This window comes from Salvelinus alpinus, chromosome 1, assembly GCF_045679555.1.
Source record: "Salvelinus alpinus chromosome 1, SLU_Salpinus.1, whole genome shotgun sequence".
In the NCBI taxonomy this organism is placed as follows: domain Eukaryota; kingdom Metazoa; phylum Chordata; class Actinopteri; order Salmoniformes; family Salmonidae; genus Salvelinus; species Salvelinus alpinus.
The window spans coordinates 7836358-7864163 of record NC_092086.1 but is presented as its reverse complement, the minus strand read 5'-3'; the positions used below and the strand labels follow the sequence as shown (position 1 = coordinate 7864163).

The 27806-nt window shown below is 45.1% G+C and overlaps 2 protein-coding genes and 1 long non-coding RNA gene across 7 annotated transcripts in view; 2 read left to right on the top strand and 1 right to left on the bottom strand.

Moving 5' to 3' along the window:
- Nucleotides 1-27806, bottom strand: part of LOC139531770 (NLR family CARD domain-containing protein 3-like) — a 393069-nt gene that overhangs the window by 247300 nt on the left and 117963 nt on the right. The gene's annotated exons all lie outside the window — the stretch shown is intronic.
- On the top strand, nucleotides 5953-12049 carry LOC139539769 (stonustoxin subunit beta-like). The gene is made up of 5 exons (XM_071343050.1): nucleotides 5953-5957; nucleotides 6154-6348; nucleotides 9542-9715; nucleotides 10020-10066; nucleotides 10575-12049. The coding sequence occupies exons 1-5, from the start codon at nucleotides 5953-5955 to the stop codon at nucleotides 11096-11098; spliced, it is 945 nt and encodes a 314-aa protein (XP_071199151.1). The 3' UTR covers nucleotides 11099-12049.
- Nucleotides 26871-27716, top strand: LOC139570423 (uncharacterized). Its single transcript, XR_011674067.1, has 2 exons — nucleotides 26871-27032; nucleotides 27363-27716. It is a non-coding gene; the product is annotated as an uncharacterized lncRNA (long non-coding RNA).

Genomic DNA, 27806 nt, shown 5'->3' with positions numbered 1-27806 from the left:
TTTAGTGTTTAACCCCTCTGTGTCCAAGGACCAATCTTTTGAATATTATTTTCAGGGCGCCTCAATAGCAGGTATTGAACACCGGGTAAATAATCACTAGTCAGAGCCTCAACCTTAGTATACATTCATTATAAAAATCATCTTAATATCTGATATTGCGAGTAAACAACCTCGGAATATAAAAGACAAGAGTGCGTCTTCCAGCCCACCAATAAATTACATAATTCAACCCTCCCGGTTAGTAAATTTACCTCAACATGCCCCCGGAGAAGGCAGACTAACGACACCAGCCTTTTAGCGGGGCTGACTACAACGCTCACGTCGCTAAATTAATTTCGTTATTAAAAATGACACACTGATCGCACGCCAACAACGAGCGTCTAGAAGTCAGTTATATTTGTGACGCTGTTCGCGCTGCATCTCCTCATTGGTTTATAGAAGCAGGTACCCACGTGCCATCTCCTCATTGGTTTATAGAAGCAGGTACCCACGTGCCATCTCCTCATTGGTTTATAGAAGCAGGTACCCACGTGCCATCTCCTCATTGGTTTATAGAAGCAGGTACCCACATGCCATCTCATTGGTTTATAGAAGCAGGTACCCACGTGCCATCTCATTGGTTTATAGAAGCAGGTACCCACGTGCCATCTCCTCATTGGTTTATAGAAGCAGGTACCCACGTGCCATCTCATTGGTTTATAGAAGCAGGTACCCACGTGCCATCTCATTGGTTTATAGAAGCAGGTACCCACGTGCCATCTCCTCATTGGCTTATAGAAGCAGGTACCCACGTGCCATCTCCTCATTGGTTTATAGAAGCAGGTACCCACGTGCCATCTCCTCATTGGTTTATAGAAGCAGGTACCCACGTGCCATCTCCTCATTGGTTTATAGAAGCAGGTACCCACGTGCCATCTCCTCAGTGGTTTATAGAAGCAGGTACCCACGTGCCATCTCCTCATTGGTTTATAGAAGCAGGTACCCACGTTCCATCTCCTCATTGGTTTATAGAAGCAGGTACCCACGTGCCATCTCCTCATTGGTTTATAGAAGCAGGTACCCACGTGCCATCTCCTCAGTGGTTTATAGAAGCAGGTACCCACGTGCCATCTCCTCATTGGTTTATAGAAGCAGGTACCCACGTGCCATCTCCTCATTGGTTTATAGAAGCAGGTACCCACGTGCCATCTCCTCAGTGGTTTATAGAAGCAGGTACCCACGTGCCATCTCCTCAGTGGTTTATAGAAGCAGGTACCCACGTGCCATCTCCTCATTGGTTTATAGAAGCAGGTACCCACGTGCCATCTCCTCAGTGGTTTATAGAAGCAGGTACCCACGTGCCATCTCCTCATTGGTTTATAGAAGCAGGTACCCACGTGCCATCTCCTCATTGGTTTATAGAAGCAGGTACCCACGTGCCATCTCCTCATTGGCTTATAGAAGCAGGTACCCACGTGCCATCTCCTCATTGGTTTATAGAAGCAGGTACCAACGTACCATCTCCTCATTTAGCAAAAAACATAAACATAACTTCTTTAAACAATAAAAGGTAATTTACCAACATTTCTGAAAATGGATATATAGCTTTTTGGAATGAAACTCTTCTTATGTTTCCCCATCTGAGCTCAGAGTAGATGAGAGATGTAATGTTTGTCTCTGTTGTGTTGAAGTCCAATCAAGCAGGAGAGACCAGCCTCCCCTGTACCCAGCTGTGTGTCCATGAAGAGTGACAAGTCTATGGATCAACCTTTACAGTTTAGAGAGGGAGACTTTTCTACTGAACAAAGGTAAGAAGAACTCATGGGTCATGGTCAGTGAGTTAAACAACACTGTCTCTAGTCATTTCTCCTTTTCCATTTTCCCATTTCTTTTGTTTTCATAATCCATAGGCTAATAATTTTGTCCATTTTCATAGTCTTAAAACTATATTAAACAAACACAACATTCCCTCCATGTGTGTGTGTGTGTGTGTGTGTGTGTGTGTGTGTGTGTGTGTGTGTGTGTGTGTGTGTGTGTGTGTGTGTGTGTACTCCCTGGATGAGTAGATGTAATCTCATGTTTTGTCCACAGAAACCAACAGGAGAAATCAGAGTCAGAGATTCTCAGTGGTCAGTCTTCCCAGAGTCATCAAACAGACCTGGCCTCCATATTCAGTGTATGTGGTCATGTTATGTACATTTGTTTTTGTTTACCTCAAGTAAAGTTGATCTGTCAATCATTCATTAATGTGTTGATGAGACAGCATTTAATCTCTTGCTTAACTTATTTACTTGATTTATTTCAGTTGCTTGAAGAGAATATTATGACATTTGTGAAGAAGGAGCTGAAGATGTTCAAGAGGATTCTTAGTCCAGAACTCCCAGAAGGCTTTGAGAGTCAGAAGCAGGATAAGGAAGTGGTGGATGCTGAAGATGAGAAGCAGGAGAGCAGTGCCAGAGAGGGGGCTCTGAAGATCACACTGCACGTCCTGAGGAAAATGAACCAGAAGGAGCTTGCTGACACACTGGAGAAATGTAAGATCTGTCTGCCTCATGTTGAATGATGTTTTATAACATTTAAAAGCTGTAGCTAAAGTACAGCTAAAGTAGCTGTGTAACTCAATGATATTGTAGCAGCCTTAACTAGAGGTCGACCGATTATGATTTTTCAACGCAGATACCGATACCGATTAATCGGCCAATTTTTTACAAATGTATTTGTAATAATGACAATTACAACAATACTGAATGAACACTTATTTTAACTTATTATAATACATCAATAAAATCTATTTAGCCTCAAATAAATAATGAAACATGTTCAATTTGGTTTAAATAATGCAAAAACAAAGTGTTGGAGAAGAAAGTAAAAGTGCAATATGTGCCATGTAAGAAAGCTAACGTTTAAGTTCCTTGCTCAGAACATGAGAACATATGAAAGCTGGTGGTTCCTTTTAACACGAGTCTTCAATATTCCCAGGTAAGAAGTTTTAGGTTGTAGTTATTATAGGAATTATAGGACTATTTCCCTCTATACCATTTGTATTTCATTAACCTTTGACTATTGGATGTTCTTATAGGCACTTTAGTATTGCCAGTGTAACAGTATAGCTTCCGTCCCTCTCCTCGCTCCTCCCTGGGCTCGAACCAGGAACACAACGACAACAGCCACCCTCGAAACAGCGTTACCCATGCAGAGCAAGGGGAACAACCACTCCAAGTCTCAGAGCGAGTGACGTTTGAAACGCTATTAGCGCGCGTTAACTAGCTGGCCATTTCACTTCGGTTACACCAGCCTCATCTCGGGAGTTGATAGGCTTGAAGTCATAAACAGCGCAATGCTTGACGCACAACGAAGAGCTGCTGGCAAAACGCATGAAAGTGCTGTTTGAATGAATGTTTACGCGCCTGCTTCTGCCTACCACCGCTCAGTCAGATACTTGTATGCTTGTATGCTCAGTCAGATTATATATATTATCTAGCAGGACACGCTAGATAATATCTAGTAATATCATCAACCATGTGTAGTTAACTAGTGGTTCTGATTGATTGATTGTTTTTTATAAGATAAGTTTAATGCTAGCTAGCAACTTACCTTGGCTTACTGCATGCGCGTAACAGGCAGTCTCCTTGTGGAGTGCAACAAGAGGCAGGCAGGTCGTTATTGCGTTGGACTAGTTAACCTGAAGGTTGCAATATTGGATCCCCCGAGCTGACAAGGTGAAAATCTGTCATTCTGCCCCTGAACGAGGCATTTAACGTTAAATAAAGGTGTATTTAAAAAAAAAAACGTCAAAATCGGTGTCCAAAAATACCGATTTCCGATTGTTATGAAAACTTGAAATCGGCCCTAATTAATCGGTCGACCTCTAGCCTTAACACAACACCTAGTGACCTCATCAAGTAGCAGCAGGGATGTGTTGTGGTGATTAATTTAGAGAGAGACACCCTTAATAATACCATCAACAATACCAATAATAATATAATCAGTCACACCAGTCTGTAATGCATTATGAAAACATTTACACATTTATACAGTCAGTTAATAGAATAAATGATTATAATGTAAAACGTTATAACAGTCTTACAATACTGTAGTCATTAAAACAGACGTAATATTAATATCCTCTGGTATTTCTAGATTCAGATGAGCTTGCTGTGATTTGCCAACGTGAACTCAAATCTAATCTAAAGAAGAAGTTTCAATGTGTATTTGAGGGGATCGCTAAACAAGGAAACCCAACACTTCTCAATAAGATCTACACAGAGCTCTACATCACAGAGGGTGGAACAGGAGAGGTCAATAATGAACATGAGCTGAGACAGATTGAGACAACAACTAGGAAACAAGCAAGACCAGAGACTGCAGTCAAATGTAACGATATCTTCAAACCCTTAACTGGACAAGACAAACATATCAGAACTGTGCTGACAAAGGGAGTCGCTGGCATTGGAAAAACAGTCTCTGTGCAGAAGTTCATTCTGGACTGGGCTGAAGGAAAAGCAAATCAGGATGTCCAATTTGTATTTTCATTCCCTTTTCGGGAGCTGAATTTGATGAAAGGGGACAAACACACTTTCATTGAACTTCTCAATCACTTCTCAATGGAAACCAAACAATCAGGAATCTCCATCTACAACAAGTACAAAGTTCTGTTCATCTTTGATGGTCTGGATGAGTGCCGACTGCCCCTAGACTTCCAGAAGAACAAGATCTGTTGGGACGTCACAGAGTCAACCTCAGTGGATGTTCTACTGACAAATCTCATCAAGGGAAATCTGCTTCCCTCTGCTCTCCTCTGGATAACTACCCGACCTGCAGCAGCCAATAAGATCCCTTCAGAGTGTGTTGACCAGGTGACAGAGGTACGAGGTTTCAATGACCCACAGAAGGAGGAGTACTTCAGGAAGAGATTCAGTAATGAGGACCTGGCCAGCAGAATCATCTCACACATAAAGAAATCAAGGAGCCTCCACATCATGTGCCACATTCCAGTCTTCTGTTGGATTTCTGCAACAGTCCTTGAACACATGTTGAAACATAAGAAAGAAGAGATGCCCAAGACTCTGACTGAGATGTACACACACCTTGTGGAGTTTCATACCAAACAGAAGAATGAAAAGTATCTTGGGAAAGAAGAGACAGGTCCACACTGGAATAAAGAGAGCATTCTGTCACTGGGAAAACTGGCTTTTCAACAGCTTGTGAATGGCAATCTGATTTTCTATGACGAAGACCTGAAAGAGGCTGGCATTGATGTCAATGAAGCCTCAGTGTACTCAGGATTGTGCACACAGCTCTTTAAAGAGGAATGTGTGCTGTACCAGGACAAGGTGTACTGCTTTGTTCATCTGAGCATTCAGGAGTTTCTGGCTGCTGTATATGTGTTCCTCTCATTCATCAACAACAATGAGAATCTAATGGACAAACAGCAAACAAACGACAAGTCTGAAATTACTTTCTACAAGAGTGCTGTGGATAAAGCCTTACAAAGTGAGACGGGAAACCTGGACCTTTTCCTCCGCTTCCTTCTGGGCCTCTCACTGGAGTCCAATCAGAAGCACTTACGAGGTCTACTGACAAAGACAAGAAGCAGCTCACAGACCCATGAAGAAACAGTCAAGTACATCAAGGAGAAGATCGGGGAGAATCTCTCTCCAGAGAGGAGCATCAATCTGTTCCACTGTCTGAATGAACTGAATGACCATTCTCTAGTGGAGGAGATCCAAAGCTACCTGAGATCAGGAAGTCTCTCAGAAGACGAACTGTCACCTGCACAGTGGTCAGCTCTGGTCTTTGTGTTGCTGACTTCAGAAAAGGAGCTGGATGTGTTTGACCTGAAGAAATACTCCAGATCAGAGGAAGGTCTTCTGAGGCTGCTGCCAGTGGTCAAAGCCTCCAGAGCTGTTCTGTGAGTAAATAAAATGACATGTCAGAACTAATCATCAGGAAGCATTATCCAGTTTAGAGAAAATGATGTATTATAATATGTATATAATATTATATTGAATAACATACTGAATCAATGCATTGATGTTTACATTAGTATAACATTATGACCAGACAATTCTAGGAGATGGAAGATGAATCTATATGTTGTTTGAGAGAATAAACCAAATGCATCTGCCATTGTCCTTCTACACTACTGGTGTTAAATTAACAGTGTTTTTGAAGTCATAATGATCTCTTTGTCAGGCTGTCAGGCTGTCTAGTCACAGAGGAAGGCTGTGCTTCTCTGGTCTCAGCTCTGGAGTCAAACCCCTCACACCTGAGAGAGCTGGACCTGAGTAACAATGACCTGAAGGATTCAGGAGTGAATCTGGTCTCTGCTGTACTGGGGAATCCCCACTGTAAACTGGAGACTCTGAGGTCAGTATTCCTGTAGTTGGTCAACAAGTGATAACTGTTCACCAGATCCACATGTGTTTACCAGACACACATAGTCCACACCATATGTGTTTGGACAGTGAAGCTTACAGTTTTACATTTGGTGTTATGCCCCAGCATGTTGGATTTGAGATATAATGTTTCGTATTAGATGACAGTACAGAATGTCACCTTTCACATACATATTTATGTATGTACAGTGGCTTGCAAAAGTTTTCACCCCCTTGGCATTTTTCCTATTTTGTTGCCTAAAAACCTGTAATTAAAATAGATGTTTTGGGGGTTTGTATCAGTTGATTTACACAACATGCCTACCACTTTGAAGATGCTAAATATTTTTTATTGTTAAACAACCAATAAATAAAAAAGAAAATAACTTGAGTGTGCATAACTATTCACCCCCCCAAAGTCAATACTTTGTAGAGCCACCTTTTGCAGCAATTACAGCTGCAAGTCTTTTGGGGTTTGTCTCTATAAGCTTGGCACATTTAGCCACTGGGATGTTTGACCATTTTTCAAGGCAAAACTGCTCCAGCTCCTTCAAGTTGGATGGGCTCCGCTGGTGTACAGCAATCTGAAAGTCATTCCACAGATTCTCAATTGGATTGAGGTCTATGCTTTGACTTGACCATTCCAAGACATTTACATTTTTCCCTTTTAACCACTCGAGTGTTGCTTTAGCAGTCTCAAAATCTCTGGAAGTCTGAAACAGGTTTCCCTCAAGAATTTCCCTGTATTTAGCGCCATCCATCATTCCTTCAATTCTAACCAGTTTCCCAGTCCCTGCCGATGAAAAACATCCCCACAGCATGATGCTGCCACCACCATGCTTCACTGTGGGGATGGTGTTCTCGGGGTGATGAGAGGTGTTGGGTTTGCGTCAGACATAGAGTTTCCCTTGATGGCCAAAAAGCTCAATAAACTCTTAGTTTCCTGATTCAGATCTGTTTAAACCAACTCTTAGTTTCCTGATTCAGATCTGTTTAAACCAACTCTTAGTTTCCTGATTCAGATCTGTTTAAACCATCTCTTAGTTTCCTGATTCAGATCTGTTCAAACCATCTCTTAGTTTCCTGATTCAGATCTGATTAAACCAACTCTTAGTGTCCTGATTCAGATCTGTTCAAACCAACTCTTAGTGTCCTGATTCAGATCTGTTCAAACCAACTCTTAGTGTCCTGATTCAGATCTGTTATAACCAACTCTTAGTGTCCTGATTAAGATCTGTTTAAACCAACTCTTAGTGTCCTGATTCAGATCTGTTTAAACCAACTCTTAGTTTCCTGATTCAGATCTGTTTAAACCAACTCTTAGTTTCCTGATTCAGATCTGTTTAAACCAACTCTTAGTGTCCTGATTCAGATCTGTTCAAACCAACTCTTAGTTTCCTGATTCAGATCTGTTTAAACCAACTCTTAGTGTCCTGATTCAGATCTGTTCAAACCAACTCTTAGTTTCCTGATTCAGATCTGTTTAAACCAACTCTTAGTTTCCTGATTCAGATCTGTTTAAACCAACTCTTAGTATCCTGATTCAGATCTGTTTAAACCAACTCTTAGTTTCCTGATTCAGATCTGTTTAAACCAACTCTTAGTGTCCTGATTCAGATCTGTTCAAACCAACTCTTAGTGTCCTGATTCAGATCTGTTATAACCAACTCTTAGTTTCCTGATTCAGATCTGTTTAAACCAACTCTTAGTTTCCTGATTCAGATCTGTTTAAACCAACTCTTAGTTTCCTGATTCAGATCTGTTTAAACCAACTCTTAGTATCCTGATTCAGATCTGTTTAAACCATCTCTTAGTTTCCTGATTCAGATCTGTTTAAACCAACTCTTAGTTTCCTGATTCAGATCTGTTCAAACCAACTCTTAGTTGCCTGATTCAGATCTGTTCAAACCAACTCTTAGTTTCCTGATTCAGATCTGTTCAAACCAACTCTTAGTTTCCTGATTCAGATCTGTTTAAACCAACTCTTAGTTTCCTGATTCAGATCTGTTTAAACCAACTCTTAGTGTCCTGATTCAGATCTGTTTAAACCAACTCTTAGTTTCCTGATTCAGATCTGTTTAAACCAACTCTTAGTTTCCTGATTCAGATCTGTTTAAACCAACTCTTAGTTTCCTGATTCAGATCTGTTCAAACCAACTCTTAGTTTCCTGATTCAGATCTGTTTAAACCAACTCTTAGTTTCCTGATTCAGATCTGTTCAAACCAACTCTTAGTTTCCTGATTCAGATCTGTTCAAACCAACTCTTAGTGTCCTGATTCAGATCTGTTTAAACCAACTCTTAGTTTCCTGATTCAGATCTGTTCAAACCAACTCTTAGTTTCCTGATTCAGATCTGTTCAAACCAACTCTTAGTTTCCGGATTCAGATCTGTTTAAACCATCTCTTAGTGTTATTATTCATTATTTATTTATGATTTGTATTAATCAAGGCATAATCAGGATTAATTTAGTATTGTTTAGAAACGTGTTATCTACTCCCTTAGACGGAAAATTACTCCAGTCATCATCCACAGTTCAGTTACTATTGGGCAAAACACAACCCAAAACACAACCAAAACAAACTGCAAATGCAACCAATGAGTTTGGAACCAAATACTACACTGTTGACTACTTTAATACACTATAAGTAAATTGATCAGAATATTTACGACTTCAAATTATCAAAGTATGGGGAGACTAGATACATAAAGTGCTTTTATTTCTAAATGGTGAAACAGATATGTATTAAAATACCCTCAAATAAAAGGTGACATTATATACTGTCACCTCATATGAAACATTTGATCTGAAATCCAAAATGTTGGAGTATAGAGCCACATTTAAAATGTTAGCTTCACTGTCAAAATAGATATGATGTGGACTGTTTACTCAATACAATCTAAATCTGATACCTCACTGTCTGTCTTTTGACTGATACTGCTTTTTAAACTGGTCTGGTCAGTCTACTCAAATATTTGTACTGTACATGTTTCTCTCTACAAGCAATACATGCTTCTATCTGCAGGCAATACTTTGATAGTTTGTCATTTCTAATAATGATACATTAATTTTTTGAATAGATATGACAGGTTTCAGGACACTGATGTATCTGAATATGTTGAAAAATACTATTTTCACCACCAAAGAATATCAGAGTGATTTTAATATGATTTGACTCTTTGCAGGCTGTCAGGCTGTCTAGTCACAGAGGAAGGCTGTGCTTCTCTGGTCTCAGCTCTGAGGTCAAACCCCTCACACCTGAGAGAGCTGGACCTGAGCTACAATCACCCAGGAGACTCAGGAGTCAGACTGCTCTCTGCTGGACTGGAGGATCCACACTGCAGACTGGAGAAACTCAAGTATGTAGAGGGTTTATGTCAATGTTCATATCAGACATGTTTGACTTATCAGGCTGGTTAAGACAAACATTCTGACCACCACTTGGACAAAGGTATATGTTACTGTGTGTGTGTGTGTGTGTGTGTGTGTGTGTGTGTGTGTGTGTGTGTGTGTGTGTGTGTGTGTGTGTGTGTGTGTGTGTGTGTGTGTGTGTGTGTGTGTGTGTGTGTGTGTGTGTGTGTGTGTGTGTGTGTGTGTGTGTGTGTGTGTGTGAGTTCAGGTGTATCCCTCAATGACTGTCTGTTCTTCTGCTTACCGCTACAGTGTGGAACATGGTGGAGAGAACACAATGAAACCTGGGCTTAGAAAATGTGAGTGTTGACTGCTGTGAAGAATATGACTAAGAATAAGTCTTAATTCAAGTTAAGTCAAAGACCACCATCATTACTTACTTGGTCAAATTAAATATCAGCTGTAGTTCTACAGAAGCAGAAATCAGGGACACCAAAGTTTACAAAGAGTTGCTTTGACAATGTGTGTGTGTGTGTGTGTGTGTGTGTGTGTGTGTGTGTGTGTGTGTGTGTGTGTGTGTGTGTGTGTGTGTGTGTGTGTGTGTGTGTGTGTGTGTGTGTGTGTGTGTGTGTGTGTGTGTGTGTGTGTGTGTGTGTGTGTGTGTGTGTGTGTGTGTGTGTAATTAATGGGAATAAGTGTGTTTTATATTACCATACAGTATAACATATGATGTTAAGCCTCAAGTTACCTTAACTTCTCCTTTTGATACCTAGAAACATCTACATTAAATGAATTAGTGAAAAGTGAGTTAACATTCTAATGTGAATGATGATGATTTCTAATATTGTGTCTGGTTTCATCCATCAGATGTCTGTGATCTCACACTGGACCTAAACACAGTAAACAGACACCTCTCTCTGTCTGAGGAGAACAGAAAGGTGACATGTAGGAGAGAGAAGCAGCCGTATCCTGATCACCCAGAGAGATTTGAGGACTGGGGACAGGTGCTGTGTAGAGAGTGTTTGACTGGGCGCTGTTACTGGGAGGTAGAGTGTAGTGGGGGGGCTGGTATAGGAGTGACATATAAAGGAATCAACAGGAGAGGAAGGGTTAAGGACTGTTGTCTTGGACACAATGACAAGTCCTGGAGTCTGTTCTGCTCTGACAACAGTTACTCTGCCTGTCACAATAATAATCTATATATCATAGACGTCCCCTCCAGCTCCCAAAGAGTAGGAGTGTATCTGGACTGGCCAGCCGGCACTCTGTCCTTCTATAGAGCCTCCTCTGACATACTGACCCACCTGATCACATTCACCTCCACATTCACTGAGCCCCTCTATCCAGGGTTTAGGGTTTATAATGTTGACTCCTCAGTGTCCCTGAAATAACAACCTGACACACACACACACACACACAAACACACTGGACAGACACACACACACTGGACACACACACACACACACACACACTGGACACAAACACACACACACACTGGCACACAGACACTGGATACACACACACACACTGGAAACACACACATACACACACACACACACTGGACACACACACACACACTGGACACACACACACACACTGGAAACACACACATACACACACACACACACACACACACACTGGACACACACACACACTGGAAACACACTGGACACACACACACACTCACACTGGACACACACACACACTGGAAACACACACATACACACACACACACTGGACACACACACACACACTGGACACACACACTGGACACACACACACACACTGGACACACACACACACACACACACACTGGACACACACAAACACTGGACACACACACACACTCACTGGACACACACACACACACACACACACACACTGGACAGATACACACACACACACTCATACTGGACACACACACACACACACACTGGACACACACACACACTCACTGGAAACACACACACACACACACACACACTGGACACACACACACACTGGACACACACTGGACACACACTCATACTGGACACACACACACACACTCACACTGGACACACACACACACACACACACTGGACAGATACACACACACACACACACACACACACACTGGACACACACACACTGGACACACACACAGACACACTGGACACACACACACACACACACACTGGACAGATACACACACACTGGACACACACAAACACTGGACACACACACACATACACACTGGACAGATACACACACACACTGGACACACACAAACACTCACTGGACACACACACACACACTGGACAGATACACACACACTCACACTGGACACACACACACTCACACTGGACACACACACACACACTGGACACACACACACACACACACACACTGTACTCACACACACACACTGTACTCACACACACACACACACACTGTACTCACACACACACTGGACAAACACACACAAACACACACACTGAACAAACACACACACAATAACCGTTAAAATACCAATGTGATCATTTGTTGTCTTTTATGTTGAATAACAAATTGTATAATTATATATGGACATACGCTCCATAGTTGTACAAGTATACAAGGATATATTGTACTTTTCATAATAAAACATTCTTGAAACAAGAAAAGCATGTTAATTGTGAAAACAGTTTGGTTATTGATGTTACGTTTCCTCTGTCAGGTTGACGTTAACCTGCGATTGGTTGAAACATGAAACTAATATGAAATGAAATACAAAACAATTAAATATGTGGAATTGAATTAAACAAATTGTACAACAGAGTGTTGTGATGCAGGGTTACTATAGCAACAGAGTGTTGTGATGCAGGGTCACAATAGCAACAGAGTTCTCTCTCTGCTCTCTCTGCTCTCTCTGTTCTCTGCTCTCGCTCTCTCTCTTCTCTCTCAGCCTGTTCTCTGCTCGCTCTCTCTCTGCTATCTCTCTCTGTTCTCTGCTCTATCTCTCACTCTGCTCACTCTGCTCTCTCTCTCTGCACTCTCAGCCTACTTTCTGCTCTCTCTCTCTTGGCTCTCTCTCTGCTCTCTTTCTGCTCTCTACTCTCTGCTCTCTCCCTCTGCTCTCTGTCCTCTCTTCTCTATCTCTCACTCTCTGCTCTCTCTCTCTCTGCTCCCTCAGCCTGCTTTCTGCTCTCTCTACTCTCTCCCTCTTTCTCTCTACTCTCTCGCTCTTTCTGCTCTCTCTCTCTGCACTCTCTCTCTCTGCTCTCTCTCCCTCTCTGCCCTCTCTCTGCTCTCTCTGTTCTCTCTCCCTCTCTGCCCTCTCTCTTCTCTCTCTCTCTCTGCTCTCCCTACTCTCTCTCTCTTTCTGCTCTCTGCTCTCTCTCTCTGCCCTCTCTGCTCTCTCTCTGCTCTCTCTGTTTTCTCTCCCTCTCTGCTCTCTCTCTCTCCCTCTGCTCTCTCTGTTCTCTACTCTGTCTCTGCTCTGCTGCTCTTTCTCTTTTCTCTGCTCTCTCTCTCTGCTCTCTCTCTTTCTGCTCTCGTTCTCTGCGCTCTCTCTCTGCCCTCTCTGCTCTCTCTCTGCTCTCTCTGTTCTCTGCTCTCTCTCTCTTCTCTCTGCTCTCTCACTCCCTCTGCTCTCTCTTCTCTCTGTTCTCTGCTCTCTCTCTCTCCTCTCTCTGCTGCTCTCTCTATTTTCTCTGCTCTCTCTGCTCTCTCTTCCCTGCTCTCTGCTCTGCTCTCTTCTCTCTCTGCTCTCTTCTCTCTCTCTGCTCTCTCTGCTCTATCTCTGCTCTCTCTCTCTCTCTCTCTCTGTGCTCTGCTCTCTTCTATCTCTCTCTCACTCTCTGCTCTCTCAGCCTGCTTTCTGCTCTCTCTCTACTCTCTCTCTCTTTCTGCTCTCGCTCTCTCTCTCTCTGCTCTCTCTGCTCTCTCTCTCCCTCTGCTCCCTCTATGCTCTCTCTGCTCTCTCTACCTCTGCTCTCTCTGCTCTCTCTCTTATCTCTCTCTCTGCTCTCTCCCTACTCTCTCGTTCTGCGCTCTGCTCTCTCTCTCTGCGCTCTCTCCTATCTCTCTTCTCTCTCCCTCTCTGCTCTCTCTCCCTCTGCGCTCTCTGCTCTCTCTCTCTCTCCCTCTGCTCTCTCTGTTCTCTGCTCTCTCTCTCTGCTCTGCTGCTCTTTCTCTGCTCTTTCTGCTCTCGTTCTCTGCTCTCTCTCTCTGCCCTCTGCTCTCTCTCTGTTCTCTGCTCTCTCTCTCTTCTCTCTGCTCTCTCACTCCCTCTGCTCTCTCTGTTCTCTGCTCTCTCGCTCTCTGCTCTCTCTGCTGCTCTCTTTCTTTTCTCTCTGATCTCTCTCTTTCTGTTCTCTGCTCTCTCTACCCTCTCTCTCTCTTCTCTCTCACTCTCTGCTATCTCAGCCTGCTCTCCGGTCTCTCCCTCTCTCTCTAATGCTCTCTGCTCTCTCGTATCTAATGCTCTCTGCTCTCTCAGCCTGCTCTCTTCTCTCTGCTCTCTCAGCCTGCTCTCTGCTCTCTCAGCCTGCTCTCTTCTCTCTGCTCTCTCAGCCTGCTCTCTTCTCTCTGCTCTCTTCTCTCTTCTCTCTCAGCATGCTCTCTTCTCTCTGCTCTCTCAGCATGCTCTCTTCTCTCTGCTCTCTCAGCCTGCTCTCTGCTCTCTCCCTCCCTCTCTCGCTCTGCTCTCTCGCCCTGCTCTCTCTTCTCTCTCAGCCTGCCCTCTCTCTGCTCTCACCCGCTCGCTCTCTCTCTCTTTTCTCTGCTCTCTCTGCTCTCTGCTCTCTCTTCCCTGCTCTCTGCTCTCTCTGCTCTGCTCTCTTCTCTCTCTGCTCTGCTCTCTTCTCTCAGCCTGCTCTCTGCTCTCTCTCCTCTCTCTCTCTGCCCTCTCTGCTCTCTCTCTGCCCTCTCTGCTCTCTCTCTCCCTCTGCGCTCTCTGCTCTCCTTCTGCTCTCTGCTCTCTCTGTTCTCTGCTCTCTCTCTGCTCTGCTGCTTTTTCTGCTCTCTCTGCTCTCTCTTTCTGCTCTCTCTCTGCTCTCTATGCTCTCTTCTCTCTGCTCTCTCACTCCCTCTGCTCTCTCTTCTCTCTGTTCTCTGCTCTCTCGCTCTCTTCTCTCTCTGCTCTCTCTGCTGCTCTCTCTCTTTTCTTTCTGTTCTCTGCTCTCTCTACCCTCTCTCTCTTCTCTCTCACTCTCTGCTCTCTCTCTGCTCTCTCAGCCTGCTTTCCGGTCTCTCCCTCTCTCTCTAATGCTCTCTGCTCTCTCGTATCTAATGCTCTCTGCTCTCTCAGCCTGCTCTCCGGTCTCTCCCTCTCTCGCTCTGCTCTCTCGCCCTGCTCTCTCTGCTCTCTCAGCCTGCTCTCCGGTCTCTCCCTCTCTCTAATGCTCTCTGCTCTCTCGTATCTAATGCTCTCTGCTCTCTCAGCCTGCTCTCTTCTCTCTGCTCTCTCAGCATGCTCTCTTCTCTCTGCTCTCTCAGCCTGCTCTCTTCTCTCTGCTCTCTCAGCCTGCTCTCTGCTCTCTCTCTCTCCCTCTCTCGCCCTGCTCTCTCTGCTCTCTCAGCCTGCCCTCTCTGCTCTCTCTTTTCTCTGCTCTCTCTGCTCTCTCTTCCCTGCTCTCTGCTCTCTCTTCCCTGCTCTCTGCTCTCTCTGCTCTGCTCTGCTCTCTTCTCTCTCTGCTCTGCTCTCTTCTCTCTCTGCTCTCTGCTCTCTGTCTGCTCTCTGCTCTATCTCTCTCTCTGCTCTATCTCTGCTCTCTCTCTCTCTCTACTCTCTCTCTCTTTCTGCTCTCGCTCTCCCTCTGCTCTCTCTGTTCTCTACTCTCTCTCTGCTCTGCTGCTCTTTCTCTTTTCTCTGCTCTCTCTCTCTCTCTGCTCTCTCTCTTTCTGCTCTCGTTCTCTGCTCTCTCTGCTCTCTCTCTGCTCTCTCTGTTCTCTGCTCTCTCTCTCTTCTCTCTGCTCTCTCACTCCCTCTGCTCTCTCTTCTCTCTGTTCTCTGCTCTCTCTCTCTCCTCTCTCTGCTGCTCTCTCTCTTTTCTCTGCTCTCTCTGCTCTCTCTTCCCTGCTCTCTGCTCTCTCTCTGCTCTGCTCTCTTCTCTCTCTGCTCTCTTCTCTCTCTCTGCTCTCTCTCATCTCTCTCTGCTCTCTCTCTCTCTCTCTCTCTCTCTCTCTCTCTCTCTCTCTCTGTGCTCTGCTCTCTTCTATCTCTCTCTCACTCTCTGCTCTCTCAGCCTGCTTTCTGCTCTCTCTACTCTCTCCCTCTCTCTCTACTCTCGCTCTCTGCGCTCTCTCTCTATGCTCTCTCTGCTCTCTCTACCTCTGCTCTCTCTGCTCTCTCCCTACTCTCTCTCGTTCTGCTCTCTCTCTCTCTGCGCTCTCTCCTATCTCTCTGCTCTCTCTCTCTGCGCTCTCTCCTATCTCTCTGCTCTCTCTGTTCTCTCTCCCTCTCTGCTCTCTCTCCCTCTGCGCTCTCTGCTCTCTCTCTCTCCCTCTGCGCTCTCTGTTCTCTGCTCTCTCTCTCTCTCCCTCTGCGCTCTCTGTTCTCTGCTCTCTCTCTCTGCTCTGCTGCTCTTTCTCTGCTCTTTCTGCTCTCGTTCTCTGCTCTCTCTCTCTGCCCTCTCTGCTCTCTCTGTTCTCTGCTCTCTCGCTCTCTGCTCTCTGCTCTCTCTGCTGCTCTCTGCTCTCTCTGCTGCTCTCTTTCTTTTCTCTGCTCTCTCGCTCTCTGCTCTCTCTGCTGCTCTCTTTCTTTTCTCTCTGATCTCTCTCTTTCTGTTCTCTGATCTCTCTCTTTCTGTTCTCTGCTCTCTCTACCCTCTCTCTCTTCTCTCTCACTCTCAGCTCTCTCTCTCAGCCTGCTCTCCGGTCTCTCCCTCTCTCTCTAATGCTCTCTGCTCTCTCGTATCTAATGCTCTCTGCTCTCTCAGCCTGCTCTCTTCTCTCTGCTCTCTCAGCATGCTCTCTTCTCTCTGCTCTCTCAGCCTGCTCTCTTCTCTCTGCTCTCTGCTCGCTCTCTCGCCCTGCTCTCTCTGCTCTCTCAGCCTGCCCTCTCTCTGCTCTCACCCGCTCGCTCTCTCTGCTCTCTCTCTTTTCTCTGCTCTCTCTGCTCTCTCTGCTCTGCTCTCTTCTCTCTCTGCTCTGCTCTCTTCTCTCAGCCTGCCCTCTCTCTGCTCTCACCCGCTCGCTCTCTCTGCTCTCTCAGCCTGCCCTCTCTCTGCTCTCACCCGCTCGCTCTCTCTGCTCTCTCTCTTTTCTCTGCTCTCTCTTCTCTCTCTGCTCTGCTCTCTTCTCTCTCTGCTCTCTCTCCTCTCTCTCTCTGCTCTCTGCTCTCTCTCACACTCTCTGCTCGCTTTATATCTTAACAGGGGTGCAGTTTGGACAATCACCACTTGATGGCAGTGTTAAACCAGAAGTGATGAAAACAACATCACTGCAGAGAGAGAGAGTCTAATATACTGATATACAGTGCATTCAGAAAGCATTCAGACCCCTTGACTTTTTACACATTTTGTCACGTTACAGCCTTATTCTAAAATAGATTACATTGTTTTTCCCCTCATCAATCTACACACAATAACCCAGAATTACAAAGCAAAAACTGTTTATTTTATGTGTGCACATTTTTATTTAAAAAAAACTTAGATATCACATTTACATAAGTATTCAGACCCTTTACTCAGTACTTTGTTGAAACACCTTTGGCAGTGATTACAGCCTTGAGTCTTCTTGGGTATGATGCTACAAGCTTGGCACACCTGTATTTGGGGAGTTTCTCTCATTCTTCTCTGCAGATCATCTCAAGCTCTGTCAGGTTGGATGGGGAGCGTCGCTGCACTGCTATTTTCAGGTCTCTCCAGAGATGTTCGATCGGGTTCAAGTCCGGGCTTAGGATCATTGTCCTGTTGTCCAGTCTGTGTATACTATACTGGGAGGGTAGAGAGTCAGAACAGATAGAGGATCTGGAGCCCTGAGGGAAAGAGAGAGAGGGAGGGTAGAGAGTCAGAACAGAGGGAAAGAGAGAGAGGGAGAGTAGAGAGTCAGAACAGAGGGAAAGAGAGAGGGGGGAGAGTCAGAACAGAGGGAAAGAGAGAGAGGGAGGGTAGAGAGTCAGAACAGAGGGAAAGAGAGAGAGAGGGAGGGTAGAGAGTCAGAACACAGGGAAAGAGAGAGGGAGGGTAGAGAGTCAGAACAGGGGGAGAGAGGGAGGGGGGAGAGTCAGAACAGAGGGAGAGAGGGAGGGGAGAGAGTCAGAACAGAGGGAAAGAGAGAGAGGGGGAGGGTAGAGAGTCAGAACAGAGGGAAAGAGAGAGAGAGGGAGGGTAGAGAGTCAGAACAGAGGGAAAGAGAGAGAGAGGGAGGGTAGAGAGTCAGAACAGAGGGAAAGAGAGAGAGGGAGGGTAGAGAGTCAGAACAGAGGGAAAGAGAGAGAGGGAGGGTAGAGAGTCAGAACAGAGGGAAAGAGAGAGAGAGGGAGGGTAGAGAGTCAGAACAGGGGAAGAGAGAGAGGGAGGGGAGAGAGTCAGAACAGAGGGAAAGAGAGAGAGAGGGTAGAGAGTCAGAACAGAGGGAAAGAGAGAGAGGGAGGGTAGAGAGAGAGAGGGAGGGGAGAGAGTCAGAACAGAGGGAAAGAGAGAGGGGGGGAGGGTAGAGAGTCAGAACAGAGGTAAGAGAGAGGGAGGGTAGAGAGTCAGAACAGAGGTAAGAGAGAGGGAGGGTAGAGAGTCAGAACAGAGGGAAAGAGAGAGAGAGGGAGGGTAGAGAATCAGAACAAGGAGCCAGACTGATGAGAGTCAGACCAAGGAGCCAGACTGATGAGACTCAGACCGAGGAGCCAGACTCTGATGAGACTCAGACCAAGGAGCCAGACTGATGAGACTCAGACCAAGGAGCCAGACTCTGATGAGACTCAGACCAAGGAGCCAGACTCTGTTGAGACTCAGACCAAGGAGCCAGACTGATGAGACTCAGACCAAGGAGCCAGACTGATGAGACTCAGACCAAGGAGCCAGACTCTGATGAGACTCAGACCAAGGAGCCAGACTGATGAGACTCAGACCAAGGAGCCAGACTCTGATGAGACTCAGACCAAGGAGCCAGACTGATGAGACTCAGACCAAGGAGCCAGACTCTGATGAGACTCAGACCAAGGAGCCAGACTGATGAGACTCAGACCAAGGAGCCAGACTCTGATGAGACTCAGACCAAGGAGCCAGACTGATGAGACTCAGACCAAGGAGCCAGACTGATGAGACTCAGACCAAGGAGCCAGACTCTGATGAGACTCAGACCAAGGAGCCAGACTCTGATGAGACAGACCAAGGAGCCAGACTCTGATGAGACTCAGACCAAGGAGCCAGACTGATGAGACTCAGACCAAGGAGCCAGACTCTGATGAGACTCAGACCAAGGAGCCAGACTCTGATGAGACTCAGACCAAGGAGCCAGACTCTGTTGAGACTCAGACCAAGGAGCCAGACTGATGAGACTCAGACCAAGGAGCCAGACTGATGAGACTCAGACCAAGGAGCCAGACTCTGATGAGACTCAGACCAAGGAGCCAGACTCTGATGAGACTCAGACCAAGGAGCCAGACTCTGTTGAGACTCAGACCAAGGAGCCAGACTGATGAGACTCAGACCAAGGAGCCAGACTGATGAGACTCAGACCAAGGAGCCAGACTCTGATGAGACTCAGACCAAGGAGCCAGACTCTGATGAGACTCAGACCAAGGAGCCAGACTCTGATGAGACTCAGACCAAGGAGCCAGACTGATGAGACTCAGACCAAGGAGCCAGACTCTGATGAGACTCAGACCAAGGAGCCAGACTGATGAGACTCAGACCAAGGAGCCAGACTCTGATGAGACTCAGACCAAGGAGCCAGACTCTGATGAGACTCAGACCAAGGAGGTAGTGTCTGCTGTACCCAAGCCCCAGTCTACAACTGAACCATCGTTCCAACAACCTATTGGTGAAACATGTGAAATGTCTCACAATGTGCCTGAATGTAGAGTTGACCATGCAATTGTATTAGCTGCGCCTGGGTATCAAGATAGGGCTGATGAAGTTGTCTCTGTGACAGAGCACGTAAACAGGGCCGGATGTGCTACCTCAAAGGAGCTTCAGACTGCCGTGGATAGCATCACAGCCATGTCTGGGTGTGATACATCAGAGAAGGTTACTGCTGCCGTGGATAGCATCACAGCCATGTCTGGGTGTGATACATCAGAGAAGGTTACTGCTGCCCTGGATAGCATCACAGCCATGTCTGGGTGTGATACATCAGAGGAGGTTACTGCTGCCGTGGATAGCATCACAGCCATGTCTGGGTGTGATACATCAGAGGAGGTTACTGCTGTCCTGGATAGCATCACAGCCATGTCTGGGTGTGATACATCAGAGGAGGTTACTGCTGTCCTGGATAGCATCACAGCCATGTCTGGGTGTGATACATCAGAGGAGGTTACTGCTGTCCTGGATAGCATCACAGCCATGTCTGGGTGTGATACATCAGAGGAGGTTACTGCTGCCGTGGATAGCATCACAGCCATGTCTGGGTGTGATACATCAGAGGAGGTTACTGCTGCCGTGGATAGCATCACAGCCATGTCTGGGTGTGATACATCAGAGGAGGTTACTGCTGCCCTGGATAGCATCACAGCCATGTCTGGGTGTGATACATCAGAGGAGGTTACTGCTGCCGTGGATAGCATCACAGCCATGTCTGGGTGTGATACATCAGAGGAGGTTACTGCTGTCCTGGATAGCATCACAGCCATGTCTGGGTGTGATACATCAGAGGAGGTTACTGCTGCCGTGGATAGCATCACAGCCATGTCTGGGTGTGATGCATCAGAGGAGGTTACTGCTGCCGTGGATAGCATCACAGCCATGTCTGGGTGTGATGCATCAGAGGAGGTTACTGCTGCCCTGGATAGCATGACATGTGTCACGTAAGTGTAACTATCACACACATTGTGTTATTACTGAATAGTAATGTATTGCCTTTGGGGAGAGGGGTGACTTGTTTCCGCCTTGTGTTACAGGGGTACCGAGAGAGTTCCGGATGATATGCTAACCGATTGTAACGGCTGTCGTCTTCCTCTTCCTCGGATGAGGAGAGGAGAGAAGGATCGGTGGACCAATACGCAGCGAGGTATGTTGACATAATTGAATTTATTTGAAATACAAAGACGAATACGAAAACACTTGGAAAATTACAAAATAACAAACACGACGTAGACAGACCTGAACATGGAACTTACATAACTACACGCAGAACTCACGAACAGGAACAGACTACATCAAATGAACGAACAACCAAAACAGTGGTGCACAGACATACACGAAAGACACAGGAGACAATCACCCACAAACAAACAGTGTGAACAGCCAACCTATATATGGTTCTCAATCAGAGGAAAACGTCAAACACCTGTCTCTGATTGAGAACCATATAAGGCTGATTACAAGACCTAAACATAGAAACACAAAACATAGAAATGCCCACCCACACTCACGCCCTGACCGACTAACACATACAAAACAACAGAAAATAGGTCAGGAACGTGACACCGATGTGGAATATGCAAACGCCTTTCAAGAGAGTGAAGTGTCCCAAGCATCCGAGCCACATTTCAGTAGGCCACAGTGGAACGTTGACTATTGTCCAGGTTCAATATTTTCTGCTACAACCGATCCCCTTCCCACTATGATACCACCTTCAAGCGCCATCTCTAATGAGGTAACCCAGCTTACAGATGTGGAACTCAGCACCTTCAACGCCTGTATTGGTGACATGGCCCCTCTCGGGTACCCAGACAACTCCATGGCTGCTCTTGAGAGGGTCTGTGGTGAATATGTCTTTCAACAACAACAGCCGGCACAGCCTCTAGAGCCCCAGCAGGTTGAGGTGCATCTGGAAACGTTTCATCAAGTGCCGCAGCAGGAGGCCCGGGTCCTACATCCCCAACAACCAGCATCTCAAGTGCCTGAAACTCCACAGCAGACCGTTGATATACAAGGGTTCAACGTGTGCAAACCCAAGCCAGTGACATCTTTACAGTCGCAAAGGACATTGTTCCCCACACCACCACAATCCGAAGCAGCTGTCACCTATGAAGAATCCGTGCCTGGTCCCAGACGATATAACCTGTACAGCGACGGGGCTACCGTGTCGTCCATTGCGATGATAATCCCTGTGATGAAACAGTTGATTATATGCGCCACGTGTAAAAAGAAGTTCAACAGAGCGTTCATCTGTAACAACTACTTGATTCAGCTGAACAGGCCCGTGCAATGTGCTTGGGGCTGTGTATTGTGCAGACTGTGTTACAGTAAACAAAGTGGTTGTCGCCTTCACAATATATCGTCCACAAGGAGAGAGAGAGAGAGAGAGAGAGAGAGCGAGTGAGAGAGAGATAGAGAGAGAGAGACAGAGAGAGATAAATAGAGAGAGAGATACCACTCTAAGCACCACACCCTTGCCAATTTTCCCTGCTCTGGAGAATGTAGGAGACTGGGATCTGGAACTCAACATAGATGATAAGTTCAAGACTGACAAGGAGGTCAACGTCCATGTGCAGCTGATTATGAATGAGGACCAATCCTCTGGAGTTGACACCCTGTGAAGAGGTATGTATATTACCATGTGCAGCTGATTATGAATGAGGAGCAATCCTCTGGAGTTGACACCCTGCGAAGAGGTATGTATATTTCCATGTATAGATATATCTGTCTATGTCTATGTTATACTACAATGACGAGCCCTGATAATGTAGCTAGACTGACAGTGTTCTCTTCCCGCGCAGCGTTCAACCATCTCATCACAGTGAATGACACCATGTCCTTCAGGTACTGGGTAAGCAAAGCAATGCCAGAAGAGGTGGCCTACAGATATGTCTGCATCCCTCATGTACCTGGGTTCTGGGATCACGTTGTGGTGGGAACCCGTCCCCTTCCCAGAACGGAGAAGCTGATCGGACCTGATGACTCCTTACCGAGATTGTTCAATGTGTCACTTGGGTCCTACAGGTTTCATTGGTGCTGTTTTGTCTTGAAGAAACAGATCATTTTGACTATGTGGTGCACTTTGTTGCCCAGGAGAGGGCAGTCTAAGGTAGTCACAGTTGTTGACAACACACTGAGAAACCTCACCTCGAGCATAGAGTTTAGAAGAATGGTATTCTATCTTTGTAGGTGGTTTACAGCTCAGTACGTGTCACCACAAGACAGGCGGCTTAACCTTGTGTTAGATTGTAAACCCAGTGAAGGTGCTACTTTGGTCCATGTCATAGCTTTGTTGGCTTCCAGGATTGGGATGGAAACAGTAACACCTCACCTGGCCCAGCAACGGGCCAAAGATGATAGCAATTACTGTTTCAATGGCAGGAATGCCAACAGCATGTTCACATGCCCCTCAGATGGTAATTCAGGAGGTAATTACATCGATATTGTTGAGGAGTTTAGCTCCTACCACAACAGTGGCGATGATGGTATTGGTCTCACTCACATGTCCACAACCACAGAGTGTTACAGCTTCCTTTAAAGTAGAGCAATGATGTTTGTATAGTGTTACCTCAGCCTACAAGAGTCTACATGTGGGACCGTGTGGTGACCTGATGCCTAAAGGTTATTTTAGGTCTTGTTTGACAATGGGCCCTGACTGATAAACATTAATATGGTGATGTTCTCAATGTCACATGTTTACGATTTTATACCTTACTTTAATTGACCATATTACACCTGGGTAATGTGTATAGCCTTTTGTATCAGCCAACCTTATATATCTATTGCCTTGAAATAAAATATGTCTTGCATATACATATATCTTGGTTGTGTTTATTTGAAAGATGACAGCGACACCACATTTTGAAAGACAATTGATGTGACAGTAATTGAGAATGAACTGCCTATGATCGGGTGCACATCTATGTGGATTACTCAGTAGACACTGGTTCTGTGTTGCATTCCCAGCCTTAGTTCTACGCGGCCAGGGTCCGTTATCACCGCCAGAGGAAATCAGAAGCTAGTTCATTCAGCACAGGGATCTATCTGTGTACTGTCTATTTAGAACTTACAAAGGAAGGTGCTACTCGCCTCCCTATGTCAGTGATCCTGCTGGTGTTTCCATGTGATAGGGTAGTGGGGTATATGGTATCACTGTCGTCGTCGCTGTCCTCATCGTCGCTGTCGTCCTGGTAGTAGTGGTAATAACCACCACCTCGGTTTAGGTTGCTCAGGGTTGTTAGCCTGTCTCAGCCTGTTGCTACACAGACAACATAAGGCTCTGAACAGCATCCAGCTGGAGGCTCGGCTCATAAGCTGCGCACTTTGTAAGTATACGGGAAAGCACGTTGGTATCGTGAACCAGACATCAAACGCTTGATAGTACAGACACCTTGGGCTATCCGATAGGACCGTGCAGGGAGATGACGAGTGCTACTACGAGCGGGTCCAGAGAGCATCTTTTCCGTTGCGAGAAGGAGCTTGCCGAAGCCGCTCTGGAAGACAGAGGGAGCTCCTACGTATTAGACATCTTCAGAAAACGTGAGCTTAGTCATCGTGAAAGGGTTCAGTGTGACAATGTAGACTACGAGCGTTACGGGTTGATCCCTATCCATCGGGACGTCAACTCCTAGGCTTACGTAAGTAAGGGTTTGGAAGTAAGCATTTCAAGGTAATGCCTACACCTGTTGTGTTTGATGCAGTTGACAAATACAATTTGATTTAATTTCATTTTAACTATGCGTTTAATACACTTTATGTTGGTGTTTCTTTTATTTTGGCAGATACAGTACATGTACTGTATGTCTTTTTGATAGTTATTTTTGTAGAAACTATTGATCCTCTTTGGCTAAATTATGCTCTGTTGTATTTTAAACATTGAGAGCGGGCTCCTGTGGTTGGATAAAAAAAAAAATAATAATTGTAAAAAGTATTTATTTTGTATTTGTTTTGCCCCTTGGGCCCCATACGGGCTTGGTCCCAGCTCCTGAATCACACATTTTACTAGTCACATTTATTTATTATGCAGTTTATATATTTTTATTAATCAATTAATTAAACAAGTGGCCCCCCTACCTCCTCTCCTCCCCATCTGACAAATAACAAAGTGTCCGCAGCAGCAGGCCTCTACACTCATTGAGAGTGGGCTCCTGAATGCCCCTGTGGTTGGCAGTTGCAGTAAAAAATAAATATATACTACATACTGTATCTTTTTTTATTTCTCCGGGGCCCAGGGGCAATAGCCCAGGTAAGCCAGCCCTTCCTATGTCAGAAAATAGCCAAGGCCTATTGACCTTATTCCTATGTGTTTCTGGATCAATCAATACAATTTCTGAATCCTTAACATGTACATTTTGGTGTCTTGAAGTTTCCTATGACCTATAGGCCGAGGGAAATGCATTCATTTTGCAATGTATTAGCCTATTTCTTAGGTCTGTAGAATATTTAGTACACAACTGAAATATCAACATCAGTCATGTCGATTGTATAGGATTCCAGCGCCTTGACAGATGCACACACACCACTGTGGTGACACGTCCCCTATATGACTATCTCTGTCCCCACGTTGTGATTCCCCTCCCCCACTCCACTTTACCGCGCAGAGCCAGAGAGGGAAAATCACTTTCATCTGGAGAAGCTCGTCCGGTAACACGGGGCGGCCCATCTGCAGCTCCCCGCTGTTCCTAAAAGAAAGGTGAGCAATATCATATTTTCAACAATTGAAATAATATGGAAAGTTATTTTCATGCTGTAGTACAATTCCACCACCATAAATCGTTGTATTGGTTTATGAACTATGTTAGCCTAGTTAGCTTGTTTGTTGCTAGTGCTAATGTTCGCTCACTATCTAACTAATGCACTAGTGAGCCAATTTGGTTGACATTTGGGCGGGTAGCTTGATTAGTTAACATAACTGTTGATAAGGAGACTGATATTTTATGGCTATTTCAGTCAATTCTATCAGTGTGGTTATAAGTAACATGCATAGACAGCTAAATGGGACACGTGATCCCCATAGATGAACTTGAGACGGTAGCAGTTTGATAACATTAGATGGTGTTAGTTTAGCGAGCTAAAGTTGGCTGGCTGGAAACCAGGGGTTGTGCACCCCACCTTGCATCTCATAGCAGAGTGGAAGAGGGAAAGTCACAGATGGAATTTTTTACTGCTTCTAATGTGCCTGTTTTGTAGTCATCTAACAAACATACATTATGTCTCTTATAAATTGTAGGTTAAGCCATGAATGTTGATTGTCTGACAGCCTTGGTATAGTTAAGCAGTAAAGCACAAGGAAAGGTTGAGGACTGTTCTTACGTAAGAGGCAACGCGGAGTGCCTGCCTGGTTACAGCCCTTAACCTTGGTATATTGGCCATATACCACAAACCCCCGAGGTGCCTTATTTCTTAAATATACCACAGTTTCAGCCAATCAACATCCAGGACCCAAACTACCCAGTTTATAATGTCTGCTTTATTCCACAGATTAAGGATTTGAGTTGGCCTGACGGAGAGATCTTCCAGGCGACTCCGGCCCATGGAGGATGCAGAGCATCACATCAGATCAAACATTGATAAACCAGTACTTTACCAGCGTTTTATCAATATCTTTAAAGGTAAGGTGAAGATTGAATATATTTCTGACAGTCCTACATATGACAGCTATGAATTAGATGAATCAGATGTACATTTTAGAGGTTAGTGGGAAACAGTGAATTGGGATATATGGGCACAGTCACCCAGGAAAAAAGGTTTAAAGGAATAGCTTGCCATGTCTTTGTATTATGGTCATAGGATTCTTAAAGGTCCACTACAGTCACACGATGCTCCATCTGAAATCTCCTTCCATCTGAAAAGGCCCACCTTGAAAACCAATCATTGGTTTAGAAGACAAAGTAAGAGTGACAACTGAATCTAGCCTCTTGAAAGACAGAGCAGCGCATCCCCCTCCCTAAACCCCCTGCTGCACACCTGAACCTCATTTTGATTGGCAGTGATATGTGTGAGATCACTTTTAGACAGTGTGAGGTCATTTTATGAGAACAGTTGTTTTTGGAGAAGCTTGGCAAGTTGAATGGGGTGATCATGTGACCGGAGTGGACCTCCAGACAGTGATTATTCTCTGTAATAATTGACAAGCACAATGCAATATCTCCTAATGTTTGTATTTTGTGTCTGCTAAGGACGGGGAGTTTTTGCAACTGAATTCATTTCCAAAGGAGACTTTGTTGTGGAGTACCGAGGTGAACTGCTTACACAACAGGAGGGCGAGGTCCGAGCTGATCAGTACAATGATTCTGCAAAGGTGTTTCTTTTCGATGTTTCAATGGAAAGGAAGAACATGGTGGTAAGTAGGATTGATGAGAACAAAATAAACATATTAATGCCTTTTGAGATCTAAAAAAAGCAACAACATTCAAATGGAGACAGACATTTAAATGGTTGGTGGCACAATATGCACTGTTGGCCTATCTCAGGCCCAGATACTAATTTGACCTTGTCCGTGACCTAAACAGTAAGGAACAATATTAGTCTTCAAACCAACTGGTTCGCTATCAGAGCATCTGCATTCCTTTGTTAAACAACGCGTTAGGGACTTTTCTGCCCCTTTTCTGAAATAGAAACCCTGTGCTGCAAATATCTTCATTAAACTGTGACATGTTATGTTTCTATGCAGCATTGATGCATCTGAAGAAGACTCCTCCCTTGGGAGACTCGTTAATGATGATCACTAAAGACTCAATCTCAAAATGAAGGCCATACAAGCAAACGATGAGCCACACTTGTGCCTCTTCGCGACTCGAGATATTGCAGCTGGCGAAGAGTTGACTTATAGTTACGGTGATTCAGACTGGCCATGGAGAACACAGGTGAGGAACCTTTTTTTTTTAAGATGCTAGATGAAATTACCACCCATCTTGGAAGAGCCGGGAGGATGAGCAATTCACTACCCTGTCATGCAATATGTTGTGATGCAGACAGTGTCTCTTAACTACTAAGATGTAATTGATGTCTAATTGTTGTCTTGGTTCACTTATTTCAGGTCATCAAAACTGAATTGTTGTCCAGCCCAGAACCTGGTAAGAACTTTACTAAAGATCAATATGAGTTTCTATCTTCA

Excerpts from the sequence above, each read along its gene's own strand:
- LOC139539769 (XM_071343050.1), top strand. Across the intron at positions 9,716-10,019 it reads TGCAGACTGGAGAAACTCAA|TGTGGAACATGGTGGAGAGA; the intron begins GTATGTAGAGGG and ends TTACCGCTACAG. Across the intron at positions 10,067-10,574 it reads GAAACCTGGGCTTAGAAAAT|ATGTCTGTGATCTCACACTG; the intron begins GTGAGTGTTGAC and ends TTCATCCATCAG.